At 39.6% G+C, this 25,430-nt stretch overlaps 1 protein-coding gene across 1 annotated transcript in view; it reads right to left on the bottom strand.

Moving 5' to 3' along the window:
• The window catches only part of TMEM62 (transmembrane protein 62), a 154,496-nt gene that overhangs the window by 70,326 nt on the left and 58,740 nt on the right, over positions 1 to 25,430 (bottom strand). Inside the window, exons 11-12 of the mRNA XM_053697803.1 lie at positions 16,332 to 16,416; positions 4,217 to 4,321 (exon numbers count right to left, since the gene is read on the bottom strand). Of these exons, the coding sequence (XP_053553778.1) occupies positions 4,217 to 4,321; positions 16,332 to 16,416 (190 nt within the window). The remainder of the gene's footprint in view (positions 1 to 4,216; positions 4,322 to 16,331; positions 16,417 to 25,430) is intronic.

Genomic DNA, 25,430 nt, shown 5'->3' with positions numbered 1-25,430 from the left:
GATAACTGTCTCCCTCTACTGTCCGAACTACGTACCCTTAAAAATAAATGGGACTACACCTACATTTCCGGGGTAGGCAGACTCGCAGCCCTCAAAATGTATTTTTTACCTAAAATAACATATCCCTTCAGGTGTCTTCCGATCAGAATCCCCAGGTACTTGCTCCACCAGTTTCAAAGCGAGTTTACCAAATACATTTGGCAAAATAAGCCCCCCAGAGTAGCACATAGAATTCTATAGAGCCCTCTACATCGTGGAGGGATAGCCTCTCCTATTTTCGGCTACTATGAGGGGGCAATGTTAACACATCTCACAATGGGGAGCAACAAAATATCTCAGCAAATGTAAAACTATTGAACAGGCCTCTTTACCACACCACATACATCTACCTGACTTAATATGGATCCCGGATCCCTCCCCACTGCAGATGAACCCTAAACATCACTAACCCCATTATTTGTGAGTGCCTGTGGATGTGGGACAAGATTAGACATTATACTCATATAGCCCCACACCCCTCCCCGGTTACTTCACTTGCGGGTTTACTCTTAGGCCTCCCTGACTCCCACCCCCAAAAGTGGACACAACTGGGAGTGGTGACAGTCTCAGACCTTTGGTCCTCTTCCCCACAACCGAGGTTCCGCACACTAGAGGAAATACATGCTGACTCTTCTATACCCGTATATATGAAATCTGAATATATCAGGCTGAAAAGTTTCCTGACAAGCTGGGGCTTTAAACCTGAATAGTTTCGCCCTCACACACTGTATGGCAACAAGGCAATAGATTACGCAAACCTTTATCCCTACACTACACCCACATAGGTAACACCGAGGGAGACAAGTTACCTCACTTACTCAAATTGGAACTACACCTTAATATCACCTTCTCCCCACATGTTTGGCAATCTACTTTAACCCTTACAAAAAAGGCCCTACATTGTGTCACATTATTTGAGACATATTATAAGCTACTGACGCATTGGTATTACATTCCCACAAGACTGGCCAAAATGTATGGTTTTGCCTCGCCTTTGTGCTGGCGTGACTGTGGACAGATAGGAGACGCTTTACATATCTGGTGGGATTGCCCTAAAATTGCACCTTTATGAAACTCCTGTTTATGTGTCCTACTTAGTCAGGGTATAACCCTCTCCATGACTCCCTCTAATGCCCTTCTCCACATTGGAACTCATTCTCTTCCCAAACACTAGGCTTACTTATTCATATACCTTTTAACCGCGACTAAGGCAGCAATTGCCAAGGCGTGGAAAACCGCGTTCTCCCCTAGTTGGCCCTCGATAATAAATTCCATGGCATATATCTACACAATGGAAAAAGGTATATTCCAAGTAGTAGACAGGTCGGACCTATTCAAGCTTATTTGGCCAGACTGGGGAGCGTGTTATGACACCAACTGGACACTCAATGTTGTAGCCAACTCCTAAAACTGGACTACTAGTAGATAAGTACTCCACCCCCCCTACCTCCCCCTCCTTTTTCCCTTACCTCACCCCACCATCCTCTCCCCCTCCTCCCTCTCCTTTACTCACTACTCGAGTATATTGGACATTGCTGTATGTACAGTATATATGACATATGTGAGATATTTATCCATTATTTGCACAGTTTATCTGTTAGTTTGTAGAGGCCTGCGTGCCTCCTCTTTATTGACTTTGTTGAATTTTCTTTTTGTGTCAGATTTCTACTTTTGTCACAATAAAATTTTTTGGGGAAAAAAAAAACGACAATGATTTAACACTTACTCTGAATTAAAAAAAAAAAAAAAAAGTGTTGTAAAAGGTAATAGCGCACTCACCACACACTCTCATGCAACACAAACACACACACTCCACACACTCTCATACAACACACACGTTACGACCCAGTAAACAGTGTTGTGACCAAGTAATGGGTCCCAACCCGTGGTTTAAAGACCCCTGGTCTAAATGACTACGTACTTGTTGATCAACTGTTGCATAAACTATTATTTCTGTCACGTAAATGATTTGCCTTTCCCTTCATTACTTCCCACATAGTTACATATTTGTTTTAAAATATCAGTATCGAATTCTACAGCAAAATCCAGTTGCAAGATCTGTAAAGCCCTCTGGGGTCTGATATTTTAAATTGTGTTCAAGGTAGGAGACAAAGACATGTAGAAGAGTGCAATAATGTGTTCAGATATGGAACCAGCAAACCACAAAATGTTTTCTTAGCAAGCGGTCTTAAGTCAATTAACAGAAAAATTATCCTTTTGTGACATGAACTGAGAATCTCAACTATATTCTGGGATTTCAGGACTAAAATACAACTTGTTTATGTTAAAGGCTATTATATGGGATCCATCCCATTTGCTTGATTTTCATATGAAATATGATAAATTGGATGAAAGTCTGACTTATGTATTATATAAATATAGGGTTCTCTCTTTGTTTTTAACGCCATTCTATTCCATCATAATTACACTGGGCTTTAGTGCGGTTAGAACGTCATAACCGTTGGCTGTCCTAAAGCCAATGGCGCTTCCATGATGTGATCGTGGTCTGAAGGGCATGCCTAGTGTCACAGGGACGCCCCCCCGACCCGATCCCATCATTGAAATCTCGCGATCGAGTGCACGATCGCAGGATTTCAATTTATTTACATAGGAACGTTGTTCTGATATAGACAAATTAACCCTGTCATCAAAGGGTTAATCAAGTTTAGAGGTAAAGTCTATGAAACCAACTTGAACATATTTATAAACAATCTCCTATCATTAGGATATTTAGGTATAAAACATATGCAAACCCATCTAAGTGAAGTACATCAAAACAGTAACAATTTATTACACACAAATGCACACTCACACTTTTAACCCTCAAACGATATGAGGTATGGTAAAAACACATAAAAAATGAACTCGCATCGGTCTCAATCCGGTCAGAAAATGTTCCCTAGACCAAGTCTCCTTCAATCAATAACGATTGTCCCATATGAGATAGGAGTCAATAATTTATCCGCAGTAGAGTGTCACCAATAAATGTCATAAAAACATTAAAACAGCAAGCATAAAAACGCCACTTTTACTACACCAGCTGATCGATGTAATGCTGGCTCCGATACAGATGTTCGACGTGGCGTGAAGATGGTGGGCGTGGCCTAACGCGTTTCATAGGATACCTTCCTACTTCGTCAGTAAATAACTAAAATATTTAAATAATGTATACCAAAACGTTTTCTACATTAGCCATTTAATATATAAAAAAAAATCTTTAAAAACTAAATTGATTCAGGTGTCTAATTAGAGACCAGTGAACAAGGGCTAGGGGGAGGCCCAAAACATGTTTGGCACTCTTTTCCACCAGACTGGATTTTTTTCTACCGATTTTATGGCTTTTTTGTATTTTTAATTGTCAATAATAAATATCACTTTTTATTTTTTTTATGGATCTCCTTCATTTGAGAGGTGCGGATAATATATATACACAGTATATCTCTCTCTCTATCTATATATCTATATCTATATCTATATCTATATATATATGCACTCTCAGGATTTTCATTGCAAAAGGGTCAACATTTATTGACGTTTCGGGGTCAGTGGCAACCCCTTCTTCAGGGCAAAACAACTAAGTGGATATAGAGATATAGATATATATATATATTTTAAGACAGTGAGCCATACCAAGAAGGGATACGAAGCCCTAGTATGGAGATAAAAATATTTTTTTACATTATAGGGGAAAAAATGGCATGCAATTACGAGTTAGCAGAAACTGCTGGTGATCCAATCAGGAGTGATAGTCACACTCTACATTCAACTGCTCATAACCAGCAGTTCTCTGCTGCTCCTAAGTATTACTTAAACTATTTGCGGGAATTTAACACTAGCGACTCTGCAGTGCTGTTTGTTTAAGTTACATACTCTAATGATTTAGAGCATGTCATCTTTCCGCTATAAAGTTCCTTTAAAATCTTTAGATTAAATCTATCTTAAATTGCTTTTATTTATTTTTTCCAAATAAAACTAATTACATGTCTTAATATTAGATTAATACCATGCTGTGTTTATCTCTAGGTAGTAGCACCCAGCTACAGCCTGAAGGCCTCTTTTTGTGCCACATCTGTTTTCTATAAGGTGGTTACAATCAATATTTCTAATATAAAAGCGCTCACTACACACAAACACACACACAAGTTATGCTCTATAAATAATAAAGCCAAACACTTACCTACTGCCGTATAAAGTGTGAGAATTAAAGTGGCATAATAGAAGGTATTTGTTTTGCAGAGCACGTGCATAGAGAAGGTGGTCAGCGTGAAAACACCTGGAGCTCCTGCATTAAGAGAAAGGAACCTAAGGTCATATTAAATATCAAAATGTATATATGTTTGGTAGAAAGAAGAATTGATCAATATCTCATATAAAAAGCCTTTCTTTGCAAGAATTTTTGATACAGGTAGCCGTCATGAAAAGACAAAGATAACCTGTTCTTGTTGACTTTGCTGCAGTATAACAAACCAGCAAAATATAAAATTGTTTTTCATGCACATTTTTGAGATATGTATTATATACCTTGGCTCACCCTAGCAGATATCAAAAATTGACAAGCAGGAAAAGAAAAAAAAACATAAAAACACCCAAGCCCAGCTAAGTATGCTAAACAATAAAATGCTTTATTTATTAGCCAACACAGAATGAAGACATTTTCTGTCAAATTTGGCCTCAAGAATGGACATTCAAAGTTAAAGGGACATGATTAGATAGAGAATACAATTATTAAATAACATTCCAATTTACTTCTATTATTTAAAGTCTAAATTTAAATGCACATAGATTACTTACATCTTTGAAAAGAAAGATATTTGCAATATACATGTATTAGCAAAAATGCTTCTAGTAAAAGTTATCACTGTGTTTGTATTAAAATTTTTCTCTGCACGTGCATGTGAAGCATAGCTAGATATTGTCACTGCACCCACATTTTAAATAATGTAGCTGCTCAGATAATCACTGGGGCTTGTATCATGTCATCAATTAAATTGAGTTATTACCAGATGGTACAAGCACCTTAGGCTCTCTGAGCAAGTGCTGTGTTTAAAATTCTGGTACACGGTGCATACTTAAATACACTTTTGAAACAGCTATAGCTTCTATTATAATCATTTTTTGCTAATGCATGTATATTACAAAATTGCTTCTGTTCAATACAGAAACGCACCAATTTGGTTTTCAATTTTGGCTGGAATATCCCTTTAATGTGTTTCATTCTTCAGATATCCGTTGTTGAAGAAATAGCAATGCATATGGGAGTTTTTCAACAAAGCATATGAAGACAATGAAGCAAATTAGATAATAGAAGCAAATTGGAAAGTTGTTTAAAATTGCATGTTTTTTTTTTAATCATGAAAGGAAAAAAAAATGGGTTTCATGTCCCTTTAAAGTGTTTCAGGAACGTTTGAAGAGGACGCCACAGAGCTGCTTTATATAGATCTTCAGAAGAGATATCTGCATACCAGGGGCCCGATCCGATATGCAGCGTCGCCAAATATTATGCTGGTTTGGTATCCTATATACGGCGTAACCTAGAAGTCACGCTTGTATATTTCTGCCTTCGGCCGTAGTTTTTTGGCCCATAGACAGGTATACCAAACCAGCGCAGTTTGGTATCCAATATACAGCGTAAGGACTTACGTGGCGAAAATGGAGAAATCTTACTCCATTTTCACCTCGCCACAAAATGCAGGCGTAGTAAGCCTTACGCTGTGTATTGGAGCCCCGTAACTCCCTAAACTGGCTGCAAAATAAAACCTAACGCATGTGCAATGTCTATCTACCTGTCAATCGTGATCCCCCGCCGCATCCCTAATAAAGTGTTTAACCCCTAAACCGCTGCTCCCGGACCCCGCCGCCACCTACATTAAATGTCTAACCCCCTAATGTGATCCCCCTACACCGCCGCCATCTATATTAAAATTATTACCCCCTAATGTGAGCCCCCTACACCGCCGCCACCTATTTTAACTATATTACCCCCTAATATGATCCCCCTACACCGCCGCCACCTATTTAAACTATATTACCCCCTAATATGATCCCCCTACACCGCCGCCACCTATTTAAAACTATATTACCCACTAATATAATCCCCCTACACCGCCGCCACCTATTTAAACTATATTACCCCCTAATGTGAGCCCCCTACACCGCCGCCACCTATTTAAACTATATTAACCCCTAATGTGAGCCCCCTACACCGCTGCCACCTATATTATATGTACTACCCCCTAATCTGACCCCCTTACACCGCCGCCACCTATATTAAAATGATTAACCCCTAATCTAATCCCGCTATACCGCCGCCACCTATATTAAATTTATTAACCCCTAAAATACTAAAATTTCCCTACCACTAAACCTAAGTCTAACCAATAGCCCTGAAAAGGGTCTTTTGCGCGGCATTGCCCCAAAGTAACCAGCTCTATTACCAGCCCTTAAAAGGGTCTTTTGCGGGGCATTGTCACAAAGTAATCAGCTCTTTTACCTGTAATCTAATACCCCTACACCGCCGCCACCTATAATAAATGTATTACCCCCTAATCTAATCCCCCTACACCGCCGCCACCTATATTAAATATATTAACCCCTAATCTGACCCCCCTACACCGCCGCCACCTATATTAACTATATTAACCCTAATTATATTAGGGTTAATATAGTTATTATATTATATATATTATTAATATAGTTATTATATTATATATTAACTGTATTAACCCTATCTAACTCTAACACCCCTAATTTAATTATTATTAAAATAAATCTAAATAATATTAACTAAATTATTCCTATTTAAATCTAAATACTTACCTATAAAATAAACCCTAAGATAGCTAAAATATAATTAATAATTACATTGTAGCTATTTTAGGGTTTATATTTATTTTACAGGTAACTTGGTATTTATTTTAACTAGGTACAATAGCTATTAAATAGTTAATAACTATTTAATAGCTAGCTAGTTAAAATAATTACCAAATTACCTGTAAAATAAATCCTAACCTAAGTTACAAATACACCTACACTATCAATAAATTAATTAAATAAACTACAAATATCTAAACTAAAATACAATTAAATACACTAAACTAAACTACAAAAAAACAAAACACTAAATTACAAAAAATAAAAAAAAGATTACAAGAATTTTAAGATAATTACACCTAATCTAAGCCCCCTAATAAAATAACAAAGCCCCCCAAAATAAAAAAAATTCCCTACCCTAATCTAAATTACAAAAAGTAATCAGCTCTATTACAAGCCTTTAAAAGAGCCTTTTGTGGGGCATTGCCCCAAAGTAATCAGCTCTTTTACCTGTAAAAAAAAAAAGAACACCCCCCCATTACAACACACCACCCACATACCCCTACTCTAACCCACCCAATCAAGTCTAACCCCCAAGTGCTCCTTACCTGTCCTGAAGACCGGCAGAGAAGGTCCTGTTCCAGGCGGAGAAGTCTTCTTCCAGGCGGCGACCTCTTCTTCTTCCAGGATCCAGCCGGCGCGGAGGAGTTGAAGACCGATGACCGCAGAGCTGAAGACCGTCCATCTAGAACTGAAGACCGGCGACGCTGGAACTGAAGACCGGAGCCGGAGCGTGGAGGATCCTCTTCATACAATCGCCGCCGTACACTGAATAGGAATTCAAGGTATGCTATTAAAAATGGCGTCCCTTGAATTCCTATTAGCTGATTTGAGCCTTCAAATTCAAATCAGCCAATCGGATGCAAGCTACTTTAATTCTATTGGCTGATTTGAATAGCCAATAGAATAAGAGCTACTGTAATTCTATTGGCTATTCTAATCAGCCAATAGAATTACAGTAGTTAATCGCGAACCTTGAATTCCTATTCAGTGTACGGCGGCGATCGTATGAAGAGGATCCTCCACGCTCCGGCTCCGGTCTTCAGTTCCAGTGTCGCTGATCTTCAGTTCCAGCATCGCCGGTCTTCAGTTCCGCGGTCATCGGTCTTCAACTCCTCCGCTCCGGCTGGATCCTGGAAGAAGAAGAGGTCGCCGCCTGGAAGAAGACTTCTCCGCCGGTAATAGAGCTGATTACTTTTTGTACTTTAGATTAGGGTAGGGAATTTTTTTTTATTTTGGGGGGGCTTTGTTATTTTATTAGGGGGCTTAGATTAGGTGTAATTAGCTTAAAGTTCTTGTAATCTTTTTTTTATTTTTTGTAATTTAGTTTAGTGTATTTAATTGTATTTTAGTTTAGATAATTGTAGTTTAATTAATTTATTGATAGTGTAGGTGTATTTGTAACTTAGGTTAGGATTTATTTTACAGGTAATTTGGTAATTATTTTAACTAGGCAGCTATTAAATAGTTATTAACTATTTAATAGCTATAGTACCTAGTTAAAATAAATACCAAGTTACCTGTAAAATAAATATAAACCCTAAAATAGCTACAATGTAATTATTAATTATATTGTAGCTATCTTAGGGTTTATTTTATAGGTAAGTATTTAGATTTAAATAGGAATAATTTAGTTAATATTATTAATATTATTTAGATTTATTTTAATAATAATTAAGTTAGGGGTGTTAGAGTTAGATAGGGTTAATATAGCTAATATATAATACAATAACTATATTAATTATTAACTATATTAATAATATATATAATATAATAACTATATTAACTATATTAACCCTAATATAATCAGGGTTAATATAGTTAATATAGGTGGCGGCGGTGTAGGGGGATTAGATTACAGGTAAAAGAGCTGATTACTTTGGGGCAATGCCACGCAAAAGGCCCATTTCAGGGCTATTTGTAGGGTTAGACTTAGGTTTAGTGGTAGGGAATTTTTAGTATTTTAGGGGTTAATAAATTTAATATAGGTGGCGGCAGTGTAAGGGGGTCAGATTAGGGGGTAGTACATATAATATAGGTGGCGGCGGTATAGGGGGATCATATTAGGGGGTAATATAGTTAATGTAGCTGGCGGCGGTGTAAGGGGGTCAGATTAGGGGGTAGTACATATAATATAGGTGGCGGCGGTATAGGGGGATCATATTAGGGGGTAATATAGTTTAAATAGGTGGCGGCGGTGTAGGGGGATCATATTAGGGGGTAATATAGTTAATGTAGCTGGCGGCGGTGTAATGGGGTCAGATTAGGGGGTAGTACATATAATGTAGGTGGCGGCGGCCTAGGGGGCTCACATTAGGGGTAATATAGTTAAAATAGGTGGCGGCGGTGTAGGGAGGGTCATATTAGGGGGTAATATAGTTAATGTAGCTGGCGGCGGGGTCCGGGAGCGGCGGTTTAGGGGTTAATACATTTATTGTTAGGAGTGAGAGGGGGGATTGCGGATAGAGGGGTATACATGTCGGGCTATGTTTGGGAGGCGTGTTAGACAGTTACGGGTGATTTTATAATTTAGTCAGGTTTTTGTAGGCGGCGGCAGTTTCTAAAGTGCCGTAAGTGACTGGCGACTCCAGAAATTTGTACTTACGCAGATTTCTGGACATCGCTAGTTTGTCAGACTTACGGAACTTTAGCATCTGACGGTGCCGTATATGTGATAGCTCGAGTTGCAAGCTGAAACTACGGGCGGCGCAGGTTTCCATGCTTGCGCCAAAACCTGCGCCGTATATCGGATCGCGCTCCAGAAGTTGGAGACTACAATTAAAAAATTATATCCAACCTACAGAAACTGAGGTGATTCACTTGAATTCTAAAAGAAGTTTTTATTGAACTAAAATAAATAAGTAAATTAACTCCTCTTCCATTTACAGTATACACATTTTTCAGTAATAAGCTTCATATAAAAGTGGTACCCTACCTAACAATAGTACAGTACTGTATATATCTAGAGCACAATGCAAGTTTATACATTCCCTAAAACACTCCTAACTACTGAGGTTCTTAATCTTGCCTATTGGATCTGCTGGCTGATGTTGCCAGGTGGTGTAGATCTTTGGCTTGAAGATTATTCAAAGAGCCAGTTGCGCCTCAAAGGCATTTTCTATCTGAAGTTCAAAACAAAGGTTTTACATTGCAGATTGTTAAAAAGTTTTCACTTTTAAAAACACGTTTGAAACGTTTTTTTCATGCTTTTGTTCCTTTAAAAATGCAAAAATAATAAAGCCTTCTGTTGTAGATTATTCTAGCTTTAATGGGCAAATAATAATGATTTTATTGACTGATATTGAAGACCGAGTACAAATGTTTTCCGTCCCTTAACCTACCCATATTGGAAACTGCTTTTTTTAATAAGTAGCATGAAAAAGGAAGAAAAACCTTTATAACCTTTATCCACTTTGACTGGTTGATATATTTTATGCTAAATACACCAAATTGTATTATGCTGTTAAGGAAAGTAAATAAGTAAAGTAAAATAGGAAACCTCTGGTCTAATAAAACCATACTTATTCATTTACTGACGCTAAATTAATCTACATCTATAGACGTTCTCTAACTAATTAGTGTTGCTTATTATGTTGTTAAAAATACATAAATCTAAAATAATATATATCTTGAGTATACATCTCAACAGCTGACCCGGGGTGCTTCTTGACTTCTTCACCTATATTAAAAGGGACATAATACCCATATACTAAATCATGTGAAAGTGATGCAGTGTAACTGTAAAAAGCTGACAAGAAAATATCACCTGAGCATCTCTATGTAAAAAGGAAGCTATTTTACCTAAACATTTCTTCAGCTCACTAGAGTAAGTGCTCTGTGAACAGTTATGCTATAGCTACTGTCATCTGCATAGAAGAAAAAAAACAGCCAATCAGCTTCATTGGTGCTGATGTCACACTTTGCTTTACTGTTATCTCATGAGATTTCACCGAAATCACCCAAGATTTGATAGTAAACTTCCTTAAACTAAGGGGGGGGGGGGTCATGACTGTACCTGTGCATGCCAAATGCACGCTCCCTCGTATGTCTGGGACTAGCATCCTGATTGGCTGCTTTAAGTCCCTTTACAATGGAATGTGGCTACTAAGGAAATTGAGGTAAAATATTCATGTGATATTTTCTAGTCGGCTTTTTACAGCTATACTGTATGCCTTTCAATTGGTTATTATGTCCCTTCTGCTGCCTTGCATACTAAGTTGACTTTGCAGGAGGAGTGTATAATGAGATGCTGCATAGGTTGTTCTGACACCGTGGTGGAGGTGTCACTTCCTGCACCTGGCAGCAGCATTAGTGAATATGCTGAAGCAACCCTAGGGCTGCAGTTGAAATGGCTGTGAGCACTCCGGTTCTTACACTATTTCTTGAACGATGTTGAAGACCTTTTCTGTTCTCTTAAACATAAAAACATAATTTATGCTTACCTGATAAATTTATTTCTCTTGTGGTGTATCCAGTCCACGTATCATCCATTACTTGTGGGATATTCTCCTTCCCAACAGGAAGTTGCAAGAGGATCACCCACAGCAGAGCTGCTATATAGCTCCTCCCCTAACTGCCATATCCAGTCATTCGACCGAAAACAAGCAGAGAAAGGAGAAACCATAGGGTGCAGTGGTGACTAGTTTAAAATTAAAAAATACCTGCCTTAAAATGACAGGGCGGGCCGTGGACTGGATACACCACAAGAGAAATAAATTTATCAGGTAAGCATAAATTATGTTTTCTCTTGTAAGGTGTATCCAGTCCACGGATCATCCATTACTTGTGGGATACCAATACCAAAGCTAAAGTACACGGATGAAGGGAGGGACAAGGCAGGTACTTAAACGGAAGGTACCACTGCCTGTAAAACCTTTCTCCCAAAAATAGCCTCCGAAGAAGCAAAAGTATCAAATTTGTAGAATTTTGAAAAAGTATGAAGCGAAGACCAAGTCGCTGCCTTGCAAATCTGTTCAACAGAAGCCTCATTTTTAAAGGCCCATGTGGAAGCCACAGCTCTAGTAGAATGAGCTGTAATCCTTTCTGGAGGCTGCTGGCCAGCAGTCTCATAGGCTAAGCGGATTATGCTTCTTAGCCAAAAAGAAAGAGAGGTTGCCGAAGCCTTTTGACCTCTCCTCTGTCCAGAGTAGACAACAAACAAAGCAGATGTTTGACGAAAATCTTTAGTAGCTTGTAAGTAAAACTTTAAAGCACGAACCACGTCCAGATTGTGTAATAGACGTTCCTTCTTTGAAAAGTCTGACGACTTAGAAAATCCCACACACCTCTACACCTGGGATATGGATAGCTGATAGGTGGCAAGAGTGAATCTCTGCCCAGCGAATTATCTTTGAGACTTCTAACATCGTTAGGGAACTCCTTGTTCCCCCTTGATGGTTGATGTAAGCCACAGTCATGATGTTGTCCGACTGAAATCTGATGAACCTCAGAGTTGCTGAGGCCAAGCCTGAAGAGCATTGAATATCGCTCTCAGTTCCAGAATATTTATTGGAAGGAGTGACTCCTGAGTCCACGATCCCTGAGCCTTCAGGGAGTTCCAGACTGCACCCCAACCTAGAAGGCTGGCATCTGTCGTTACAATTGTCCAATCTGGCCTGCGAAAGGTCATACCTTTGGACAGATGGACCCGAGATAGCCACCAGAGAAGAGAATCCCTGGTCTCTTGATCCAGATTTAGTAGAGGGGACAAATCTGTGTAATCCCCATTCCACTGACTGAGCATGCAGAGTAGCAGTGGTCTGAGATGTAGGTGTGCAAACGGCACTATGTCCATTGCCGCTACCATTAAGCCGATTACTTCCATGCACTGAGCCACCGAAGGGCGAGGAATGGAATAAAGAACACGGCAGGAATTTAGAAGTTTTGATAACCTGGACTCCGTCAGGTAAATTTTCATTTCTACAGAATCTATCAGAGTCCCTAGGAAGGAAACTCTTGTGAGGGGGGATAGAGAACTCTTTTCCTCTTTCACCTTCCACCCATGCGACCTCAGAAATGCCAACACTATGTCCGTATGAGACTTGGCAATTTGGAAGTTTGACGCCTGAATAAGGATGTCGTCTAAATAAGGGGCCACTGCTATGCCCCGCGGCCTTAGGACCGCCAGAAGTGAGCCCAGAACCTTCGTAAAAATTATTGGGGCTGTAGCTAACCCAAAGGGAAGAGCTACAAACTGGTAATGCCTGTCTAGGAAGGCAAACCTGAGAAACCGATGATGATCTTTGTGTATCGGAATGTGAAGATAAGCATCCTTTAAATCCACTGTAGTCATGTATTGACCCTCCGGGATCATAGTTAGGATGGTACGAATAGTCTCCATCTTGAATGATGGAACTCTGAGGAATTTGTTTAAGATCTTTAGATCCAAAATTGGTCTGAAGGTTCCCTCTTTTTTGGGAACCACAAACAGATTTGAGTAAAATCCCTGTCCCTGTTCCTCCTTTGGAACTGGATGGATCACTCCAATAACTAGGAGGTCTTGTACACAGTGTAAGAATGCCTCTCTCTTATAGGGGGCCGTTCCTTCATGCTGTCTTAGAGGCAGCAGCAGGCTTTTTGGCCTGCTTACCTTTGTTCCAGGCCTGGTTAGGTCTCCAAGACCGTCTTGGACTGAGCAAAAGTTCCCTCTTGTTTTGCATTAGAGGAAGTTGATGCCGCACTTGCCTTGAAGTTTCGAAAGGCACGAAAATTAGACTGTTTCGCCCTTGATTTGGACCTATCCTGAGGAAGGGCATGACCTTTTCCTCCAGTGAAATCAGCAATAATCTCCTTCAAACCAGGCCCGAATAGGGTCTGCCCCTTGAAGGGAATGTTAAGCAGCTTAGACTTTGAAGTAACGTCAGCTGACCACGATTTAACTAGACGTTAGTTTAGTCAAATGAACAATGGCATCAGAAACAAAAGAATTGGCTAGCTTAAGTGCTCTAAGCTTGTCAAGTATGTCATCCAATGGAGTCGCTACCTGTAAAACCTCTTCCAGAGACTCAAACCAGAACGCCACAGCAGCAGTGACAGGAGCAATGCATGCAAGGGGCTGTAGGATAAAACCTTGCTGAAAAAACATTTTCTTAAGGTAACCCTCTAACTTTTTATCCATTGGATCTAAGAAAGCACAACTGTCCTCGACAGGGATAGTAGTACGCTTTGCTAGAGTAGAAACTGCTCCCTCCACCTTAGGAACTGTCTGCCATAAGTCCCGTGTGGTGGCGTCTATTGGAAACATTTTTCTAAAAATAGGAGGGGGAGAGAACGGCACACCTGGTCTATCCCATTCCTTAGTAATAATTTCTGTAAACCTTTTAGGTATTGGAAAAACATCAGTGCACACCGGCTCCAGTCTACACAATTTCTCTGGCACTGCAATTGTATCAAAGTCATTCAGAGCAGCTAAAACCTCCCTGAGTAACACGTGGAGGTGTTCAAGCTTAAATTTACATGTAGAAATATCAGAATCAGGTTGCATCATCTTCCCTGAGTCAGAAACATCACCCACAGAAAGAAGCACTCCTTCTTCAGCTTCTGCATATTGTGAGGCAGTATCAGACATAGCTCTTAAAGCGTCAGTATGCTCTGTATTTCGTCTAACTCCAGAGCTATCTCGCTTTCCTCTAAATTCAGGTAGTCTGGCTAATACCGCTGACAGTGTATTATCCATGACTGCCGCCATGTCTTGTAAAGTAAACGCTATGGGCGCCCTGGATGTACTTGGCGCCATTTGAGCGTGAGTCCCTTGAGCGGGAGTCAAAGGATCTGACACATGGGGAGAGTTAGTCGGCATAACTTCCCCCTCGTCAGATTCCTCTGGTGATAATTTTTTTAAAGACAGAATATGATCTTTATTGCTTAAAGTGAAATCAGTACATTTGCTACACATTCTAAGAGGGGGTTCCACCATGGCTTTTAAACATAATGAACAAGGAGTTTCCTCTATGTCAGACATGTTTGTACAGACTAGCAATGAGACTAGCAAGGTTGGAAAACACTTTAAATCAAGTTAACAAGCAAATATAAGAAACGGTACTGTGCCTTTAAGAGAAACAAATTTTGTCAGAATTTGAAAAACAGTGAAAAAAGGCAGTAAATCAAACAAAATTTTTACAGTGTGTATAATAAGCTAACAGAGCATTGCACCCACTTGCAAATGGATGATTAACCCCTTAGTTCAAAAAACAGATAAAGAAAATGATATAAACGTTTTTTAACAGTCACACCAACTGCCACAGCCTTGCTGTGGGCCTACCTTCCCCAACAAACTATTTTGGAAAGCCTAAGAGCCCTTTAGAGATGTCCTATAGCATTCAGGGGACTCCTGGAGGAAGCTGGATGTCTCAGTCTGTAAAAGTTACTGCGCAAAAAAAGCGCTAAATTAGGCCCCTCCCACTCATAGTAACACAGTGGAAAGCCTCAGGAAACTGTTTCTAGGCAAATTTAAGCCAGCCATGTGGAAAAAACTAGGCCCCAATAAAGTTTTATCACCAAAGTATATATAAAAACGTTTAAACATGCCAGCAAACGTTTTATATTGTAAATATAAAAGAGTATTACCTCAGAAAGTAAGCATGATACCAGTCGCTATTAAATCACTGTATTCAGGCTTACCTTACATAAATTTGGTATCAGCAGCATTTTCTAGCATTCACATCTTCTAGAAAAATCTTAACTGCACATACCTCATAGCAGGATAACCTGCACGCCATTCCCCCGCTGAAGTTACCTCTCTCTTCAGTCATGTGTGAGAACAGCAATGGATCTTAGTTACAACCTGCTAAGATCATAGAAATCACAGGCAGATTCTTCTATTTTTCTGCCTGGGACAAAATAGTACAACTCCGGTACCATTTAAAAATAACAAACTTTTGATTGAAGAAAAATAACAGCTACATTTCACCACTTTCCTCTTACTACCTCCATGCTTGTTGAGAGTTGCAAGAGAATGACTGGATATGGCAGTTAGGGGAGGAGCTATATAGCAGCTCTGCTGTGGGTGATCCTCTTGCAACTTCCTGTTGGGAAGGAGAATATCCCACAAGTAATGGATGATCCGTGGACTGGATACACCTTACAAGAGAAAGAGAAAGCGCCAACGTGGCTTCAGTCTAGAGTCTCTTGCCTAACCACAGATAAATTCTTTATTATGTTAAATGTTCATATAGACATAATTTCTGTAAAAAGTGCAAGAACTGAGATTTTATTGCAATTCATTTGCTACAATTCTGTCAGTGGAGGTTTAGGATGCCATGCCAGGTTTGTAGCTAAATAATATTACTTATTCATTCATAAAATGGATTCTAGGATTCTATAAGAACTGGTTATAAAAGTAATCCATTAGAAGCAAAAGAACATAGTTATGGATTATTGATGTGGTTAACAGATGCATTACATAGAAAGCTTTTGACCCTTACCTTTAAGAACTGGCCTTTTCTTATATCTGAAAACTAGAAGAAAGATGATTTGACAGATCACTATAAGAACAAACAGCACTTGTACCTGGAAGAGATGGAAAAAAAAACAGTTTTGATTACATTAGTTTGCCATTAATATGTAAGCTGCATTTACAATAAAAAATTAACAAGATTTTTACCCAATAATGCTACTAATTGTTCACAGATGAAATACAATCTTTATTCCAACAACATTATAAATGAGCACTAAACCTGGTTAATGTTCCTAAAAAATGTCTGACCTGTTTACGGTCCACAGACCATACGCATAGACCCTTATGCAGTTCTTCATATTGCAATTTAAAAAGGCTGTATACTGTGGTTATATATAGAGCACCCTTTCAGTGATAGAATATAATAGAAGACAAAACAAATAATATAATTAGTGTTCTTCCTAGGGCATATTTTATGGCACACCACCAACATAATTTTTACTGACCATCCAACTTAAAACAATATTAAAGGGACAGTCTACTCCAGAATTGTTATTGTTTAAAAAGATAATCCTTTTAGTACCCCATTCCCCAGTTTTGCACAACCAACAGTGTTATATAAATAACTTAACTCTATGATTATCTTGTATCTAAGCCTCTAATATATCAGTTCTTTTGACAGACTTCCATTTTAGTCAATCAGTGCTGACTCAAATAACTCCACAGGAATGAGCACAATGGTATCTATATGGCACAGATAAACTAGTACTGTCTAGCTGTAAAAAAAACTGTCAAAAGACCTTCAAGGCTTAGAAATGATCATATGAGCCTACCTAGGTTTATCTTTCAACAAAGAATACCAAAAGTAAACTGGAAAGTTGTTTAAAATTGCATGCCCTATCTGCATCATGAAAGCTTAAATTTGACTAGCTTGTCCCTTTAAGTTAAAATAAGCTACTAGTATATTACTTTTAATGCTTGTAGCACAAATTATCATTAAATCAATTTATCTTAAATTATGCAATTAATTTGTGCTTTGGATATCTTAACCCTTTTAGCCAAATGGATGTAGGTACTACATCACACAGTACTTTGCCCAGCATACTGTGTTGACGTAGTAACTATGTCCAACATGGTGGCGCATACTGCGGTCCCTGCTGTCAGCTTTGACAGCAGAGACTGCAGCCAGGGACAGAAGGCATCCGATTGTTCTCCCTTTACCATATAAAGCCAGTTCAACGATACAGACAGAGTATAATCATAAAAAGCTACTATGTGGATCTAAGAAACATATAAAAAAAAAAACAAGCACACCAAAAACAAGTACAAAACCCTTTAAACTGTTTCAGACTGAAAAGGGTTTACATTTTGGAGTATTTGCAACTATAAAATGGGAGAAAGTGTAAACAATAATAGCTTATGTCATTTAGGCAATATTTGCATGCCAAAATACAGCTTACACAAGCAACCTAAAAAGGTAGTTTTATTTATTTAATACCTTGTATACATAGACCCATTCGAAAGATAGAATAGTACTGCAATCAGAAATTGTTTTAAATAAATGTAGACTAGCAATTGCATTTTAGAGCACAAAAATTACTGAATTACTGGCTGGGAAAAAGATATTTTGTAATAATTTTATTTCTAAAGAATATTATTAAAATAGTCTGGATTTCAGAATAATTCTAGATTTTGGAATTCTGGATTTGTACTTGTATTAAAGTGAATGTAAATTTTGATGAATCAGTGCACTGTGTTTAAAAATACTATTAAAAACAAGGGCACTTTCATTCATGAAAGTTTACATTGCAGCGTATTTTTACAAATACAGGTAGCCCTCAGTTTACGCCTGGGTTAGGTTCCAGAAGGAATGGTTGTAAATTGAAACCGTTGTAAATTGAAACCCAGTTTATAATGTAAGTCAATGGGAAGTGAGGTAGTTCGGTTCCAGGCCCCTCTCAAAATTGGCATAAGTAACACCTAATACATTTTTTTTAAAGCTTTGAAATGAAGTCTTTAAATGCTAAACAGCACTATAAACCTAATAAAATAATCACACAACACAGAATATATAATTAAACTAAGTTAAATTAACAAAAACATTTGCTAAACAGCATTATAAACCTAATAAAATAATCACACAACACAGACTTTACTTGCATTTTTCTGCAAACAGTTCTTTCTATGCATTCCAATCTGGACTGATTTATAGACAGGAAGATCTTGTTCCTTTGCAAGCTGTTCGACAGCTCAGGTCTGGTTAAACTGATTAATTTTAGCTTGCTTGGCTTGCATATCTTTGCTGCAACACAAGCGGACAGCTCCACCTACGGGCTATTTTAATCAATGCACTGCTTCTCAATGCTTTTCAATAGCAGTCACATGACTGAAAAAGGTTGTTATTCTGAAACGGTGCAAATTGAACCGTTGTAAACCGAGGGCCACCTGTACTTACCTTTTTCATCACCAAAGCCGGATCGGCGATCCCCAGCCCGCTTCTTCCTGCTGTACTTACACAGCAATGACGAAACTGGCTTCCTCCAACCACAGCAAGGCCTCACGAGATGGACACTCTGGGGGGAAGCCATGATTGGAGGAAGCCGGTTTCATCATTGGGGATGTAAGGACAAAGGCACTGCAGGTGGGGGATCGGTGATCCGGCTTTACTGAAGAAAAAAGGTATTTCTAAAATATGCTGCAATGTAAACTTTCATGAATGAAAGTGCCCCTATTTTTAATAATATTTTAAAACCGGGCACTGAATCATGAAAGTTTACATTCACTTTAACTATGTTGATAAACTTTCAACATGGAGAGTTGAAACTAAAATGAACATATTTTACTCTCCTAGATGCTGCCTATCAAGACTTTTATTCACTTAAAGGGACACTCAAGTCAAATAAAACTTATTATTCAGAAAGAGCATGCAGGTTTAAGACACTTTCCAATTTACTTATATTATCAAAGTTTGCAGTCTTTTTATATTCATACTTTCTGTGAAACAAAAGTGTGCACAAGCTCACAGAGTATAAGTATAGTAGTCTGTGATTGGCTGATGTCTGTCACATGATACAGGGGGCTGGCAGATGGGAGAAAAAAACACAATTTATGCTTACCTGATAAATTTATTTCTCTTGTGGTGTATCCAGTCCACGGATCATCCATTACTTGTGGGATATTCTCATTCCCAACAGGAAGATGCAAGAGGACACCCACAGCAGAGCTGTAATATAGCTCCTCCCCTAACTGTCATAGCCAGTCATTCGACCGAAAACAAGCCGAGAAAGGAGGAACCATAGGGTGCAGTGGTTACTGTAGTTTAAATTTAAAAATTACCTGCCTTAAAATGACAGGGCGGGCCGTGGACTGGATACACCACAAGAGAAATAAATTTATCAGGTAAGCATAAATTGTGTTTTCTCTTGTAAGGTGTATCCAGTCCACGGATCATCCATTACTTGTGGGATACCAATACCAAAGCTAAAGTACACGGATGAAGGGAGGGACAAGGCAGGTACTTAAATGGAAGGAACCACTGCCTGTAAAACCTCTCTCCCAAATATAGCCTCCGAAGAAGCAAAAGTATCAAATTTGTAAAATTTTGAAAAAGTATGAAGCGAAGACCAAGTCGCCGCCTTGCAAATCTGTTCAACAGAAGCCTCATTTTTAAAGGCCCAAGTGGAAGCCACAGCTCTAGTGGAATGAGCTGTAATCCTTTCAGGAGGCTGCTGTCCAGCAGTCTCATAGGCTAAGCGGATTATGCTTCTTAGCCAAAAAGAAAGAGAGGTTGCCGAAGCCTTTTGACCTCTCCTCTGTCCAGAGTAGACAACAAACAAAGCAGATGATGTTTGACGAAAATCTTTAGTAGCTTGTAAGTAAAACTTTAAAGCACGGACCACGTCCAGATTGTGTAATAGACGTTCCTTCTTCGAAGAAGGATTAGGACACAAGGATGGAACAACAATCTCTTGATTGATATTCTTGTTAGATACCACCTTAGGTAAGAACCCAGGTTTGGTACGCAGGACTACCTTATCCGTATGAAAAATCAGATAAGTAGAATCACATTATAAGGCAGATAGCTCAGAGACTCTACGAGCCGAGGAAATAGCTACCAAAAAAAGAACTTTCCAAGATAAAAGTTTGATATCTATGGAATGAAGAGGTTCAAACGGAACTCCTTGAAGAACCTTAAGAACCAAATTTAAGCTCCATGGTGGAGCAACAGGTTTAAACACAGGCTTGATTCTAACTAAAGCCTGACAAAATGCCTGAACGTCTGGAACATCTGCCAGACGCTTGTGCAAAAGAATAGACAGAGCAGAAATCTGTCCCTTTAAGGAACTAGCTGACAATCCTTTTTCCAAACCTTCTTGGAGAAAAGGCAATATCCTGGGAATCCTGACCTTACTCCATGAGTAACCCTTGGATTCACACCAATAAAGATATTTACGCCATATCTTATGTTAAATTTTCCTGGTGACAGGCTTTCGTGCCTGTATTAAGGTATCAATAACTGACTCGGAGAAGCCACGCTTTGATAAAATCAAGTGTTCAATCTCCAGGCAGTCAGCCTCAGAGAAATTAGATTGGATGGTTGAAAGGACCCTGAAGTAGAAGGTCCTGTTTCAGAGGCAGAGACCATGGTGGAAAGGATGACATGTCCACTAGATCTGCATACCAGGTCCTGCGTGGCCACGCAGGTGCTATCAGAATCACCGATGCTCTCTCCTGCTTGATCTTGGCAATCAGTCGAGGGAGCAGAAGAAACGGCGGAAACACATAAGCCAGGTTGAAAGACCAGGGTGCTGCTAGAGCATCTATCAGTGTCGCCTTGGGATCCCTGGACCTGGATCCGTAACACAGAAGCTTGGCGTTCTGGCGAGACGCCATGAGATCCAGTTCTGGTTTGCCCCAACGATGAATCAGTTGTGCAAAAACCTCCGGATGGAGTTCCCACTCTCCCGGATGAAAAGTCTGACGACTTAGAAAATCCGCCTCCCAGTTCTCTACACCTGGGATATGGATAGCTGATAGGTGGCAAGAGTGAATCTCTGCCCAGCGAATTATTTTTGAAACTTCTAACATCGCTAGGGAACTTCTTGTTCCCCCTTGATGGTTGATGTAAGCTACAGTCGTGATGTTGTCCGACTGAAATCTGATGTACCTCAGAGTTGCTAACTGAGGCCAAGCCTGAAGAGCATTGAATATCACTCTTAGTTCCAGAATATTTATTGGAAGGAGAGACTCCTCCTGAGTTCACGATCCCTGAGCCTTCAGGGAATTCCAGACTGCATCCTAACCTAGAAGGCTGGCATCTGTTGTTACAATTGTCCAATCTGGCCTTGCGAAAGGTCATACCTTTGGACAGATGGACCCAAGATAGCCACCAGAGAAGAGAATCCCTGGTCTCTTGGTCCAGATTCAGTTGAGGGGACAAATCTGTGTAATCCCCGTTCCACTGACTGAGCATGCATAGTTGCAGCGGTCTGAGATGTAAGCGTGCAAACGGCACTATGTCCATTGCCGCTACCATTAAGCTGATTACTTCCATACACTGAGCCACCGAAGGGCGTAGAATGGAATGAAGAACTCGGCAGGAATTTAGAAGTTTTGATAACCTGGACTCAGTCAGGTAAATTTTCATTTCTACAGAATCTATCAGAGTCCCTAGAAAGGAAACTCTTGTGAGTGGGAATAGAGAACTCTTTTCCTCGTTCACTTTCCACCCATGCGACCTCAGAAATGCCAGTACTACGTCCGTATGAGACTTGGCAATTTGGAAGTTTGACGCCTGTATCAGGATGTCATCTAAATAAGGGGCTACTGCTATGCCCTGCGGCCTTAGGACCGCCAGAAGCGACCCTAGAACCTTTGTAAAGATTCTTGGGGCTGTAGCTAATCCAAAGGGAAGAGCTACAAACTGGTAATGCCTGTCTAGAAAGGCAAACCTGAGAAACCAATGATGATCTTTGTGTATCGGAATGTGAAGATAAGCATCCTTTAGATCCACTGTATATATATATTGACCCTCCTGGATCATTGGTAGGATGGTACGAATAGTTTCCATCTTGAATGATGGAACTTTGAGGAATTTGTTTAAGATCTTGAGATCCAAAATTGGTCTGAAGGTTCCCTCTTTTTTGGGAATCACAAACAGATTTGAGTAAAAACCCTGTCCCTGTTCCTCCTTTGGAACTGGATGGATCACTCCCATAACTAGGAGGTCTCGTACACAGTGTAAGAATGCCTCTCTCTTTATCTGGTTTGCAGATAATTGTGAAAGGTGAAATCTCCCTTTTGGGGGGGAAGCTTTGAAGTCCAGGAGATATCCCTGGGATATAATTTCCAACGCCCAGGGATCCTGAACATCTCTTGCCCACGCCTGGGCGAAGAGTGAAAGTTTGCCCCCTACTAGATCGGTTACCAGATAGGGGGCAGTTCCTTCATGCTGTCTTAGAGGCAGCAGCAGGCTTTTTGGCCTGCTTACCTTTTTTCCAGGTCTGGATTGGTCTCCAGACCGTCTTGGATTGAGCAAAAGTTCCCTCTTGTTTAGCATTAGAGGAAGTTCATGCCGCACCTGCCTTGAAGTTTCGAAAGGCACGAAAATTAGACTGTTTGGCCCTAGATTTGGACCTGTCCTGAGGAAGGGCATGACCTTTTCCTCCAGTGATATCAGCAATAATCTCCTTCAAACCAGGCCCGAATAGGGTCTGCCCCTTGAAGGGAATGTTAAGTAGCTTAGATTTTGAAGTCACGTCAGCTGACCATGATCTAAGTCATAGCGCTCTGCGTGCCTGTATAGCAAAACCAGAATTCTTAGCCGTTAGTTTAGTCAAATGAACAATGGCATCAGAATAAAAGAATTGGCTAGCTTAAGTGCTCTAAGTTTGACAAGTATGTCATCCAATGGAGTCGCTACCTGTAAAGTCTCTTCCAGAGACTCAAACCAGTACGCCGCAACAGCAGTGACAGGGGCAATGCATGCAAGGGGCTGTAGGATAAAACCTTGTTGAATAAATATTTTCTTAAGGTAACCTCTAATTTTTTATCCATTGGATCTAAAAAAAAAGCACAACTGTCCTCGACAGGGATAGTAGTACGCTTTACTAGAGTAGAAACTGCTCCCTCCACCTTAGGGACTGTCTGCCATATGTCCCGTGTGATGGCGTCTATTGGAAACATTTTTCTAAAAATAGGAGGGGAAGAGAACGGCACACCTGGTCTATCCCATTCCTTATTAATAATTTCTGTAAACCTTTTAGGTATTTGGAAAAACATCAGTACACACCGGCACTGCAAAGTATTTATCCAGTCTACACAATTTCTCTGGCACTGCAATGGTATCACAGTCATTCAGAGCAGCTAAAACCTCCCTAAGCAACACGCGGAGGTGTTCAAGCTTAAATTTAAATGTAGAAATATTAGAATCAGGTATCTTTCCTGAGTCATTAACATCACCCACTGACTGAAGCTCTCTTTCCTCAGCTTCTGCATATTGTGAGGCAGTATCAGACATGGTTCTTAAAGCGTCAGTATGCTCTGCATTTTGTCTCACCCCAGAGCTATCTCGCTTACCTCTAAGTTCAGGTAGTCTGGCTAATACCGCTGACAGTGTATTATCCATGACTGCCGCCATGTCTTGTAAAGTAAACGCTATGGGCGCCCTAGATGTACTTGGCGCCATTTGAGCGTGAGTCCCTTAAGTGGGAGTCAAAGGGTCTGACACGTGGGGAAAGTTAGTCGGCATAACTTCCCCCTCGTCAGATTCCTCTGGAGATAAATATTTTAAAGACAGAAAATTATCTTTATTGCATAAAATGAAATCAGTACATTTGGTACACATTCTAAGAGGGGGTTCCACCATGGCTTTTAAACATAATAAACAAGGAGTTTCTTCTATGTCAGACATGCTTATACAGACTAGCAATGAGACTAGCAAGCTTGGAAAACACTTTAAATCAAGTTAACAAGCAAATATAAAAAACGGTACTGTGCCTTTAAGAGAAACAAATTTTGTCAGAATTTGAAAGACAGTGAAAAAATGCAGTAAATCAAACGAAATTTTTACAGTGTGTATAATAGGCTAACAGAGCATTGCACCCACTTGCAAATGGATGATTAACCCCTTAGTTCAAAAAACAGATAAAAAAAACGAAATAGACGTTTTTTAACAGTCACAACCAACTGCCACAGCAAGCTGTGGCCCTACCTTCCCCAATAAACGACTTTGGAAAGCCTTTGGGCCCTTTAGAGATGTCCTATAGCATTCAGAGGACCTTTGAGGGAAGCTGGATGTCACAGTTTGTAATTTTAACTGCACCAACTGTAACTTTTATATTACAACAGTGGAAAGCCTCAGGAAACTGTTTCTAGTCAAAATTTAAGCCAGCCATGTGGAAAAAACTAGGCCCCAATAAAGTTTTATCACCAAAGCATATATAAAAACGATTAAACATGCCAGCAAACGTTTTATATTGCAATATCATAAGGGTATTACCCCTGGGAGTAAGCACGATACCAGTCGTTATTAAATCACTGTATTCAGGCTTAACTTACATTAATCCGGTATCAGCAGCATTTTCTAGTGTTTTCCATCTCTAGAAAAAATTATAACTGCACATACCTGATAGCAGAATAAACTGCACGCCATTCTCTCGCTGAAGTTACCTCATCTGTGTAATCCCCTCAGACATATGTGAGAACAGCAATGGATCTTAGTTACAACCTGCTAAGATCATAGAAACCTCAGGCAGATTCTTCTTCTATTTACTGCCTGAGATAAAATAGCACAACTCCGGTACTATTTAAAAATAACAAACTTTTGATTGAAGAAAATAAACTAGCTATATTTAACCACTCTCTCCTACAACGTCCTTGCTTGTTGAGAGTTGCAAGAGAATGACTGGGTATGACAGTTAGGGGAGGAGCTATATTACAGCTCTGCTGTGGGTGTCCTCTTGCAACTTCCTGTTGGGAATGAGAATATCCCACAAGTAATGGATGATCCGTGGACTGGATACACCTTACAAGAGAAATACATTTGTTAGAAAAAAAAGTAAGTGTTAAATCATTGTCTATTTATAATGCACTTGTTAATTATGCAATTCCACAGCATTGAGAGGTC

The sequence above is a fragment of the Bombina bombina genome, chromosome 1 (assembly GCF_027579735.1).
Source record: "Bombina bombina isolate aBomBom1 chromosome 1, aBomBom1.pri, whole genome shotgun sequence".
NCBI lineage: Eukaryota > Metazoa > Chordata > Amphibia > Anura > Bombinatoridae > Bombina > Bombina bombina.
The sequence above is the reverse complement of the archived record's forward strand: the minus strand, read 5'-3'. Positions and strand labels throughout refer to the sequence as shown.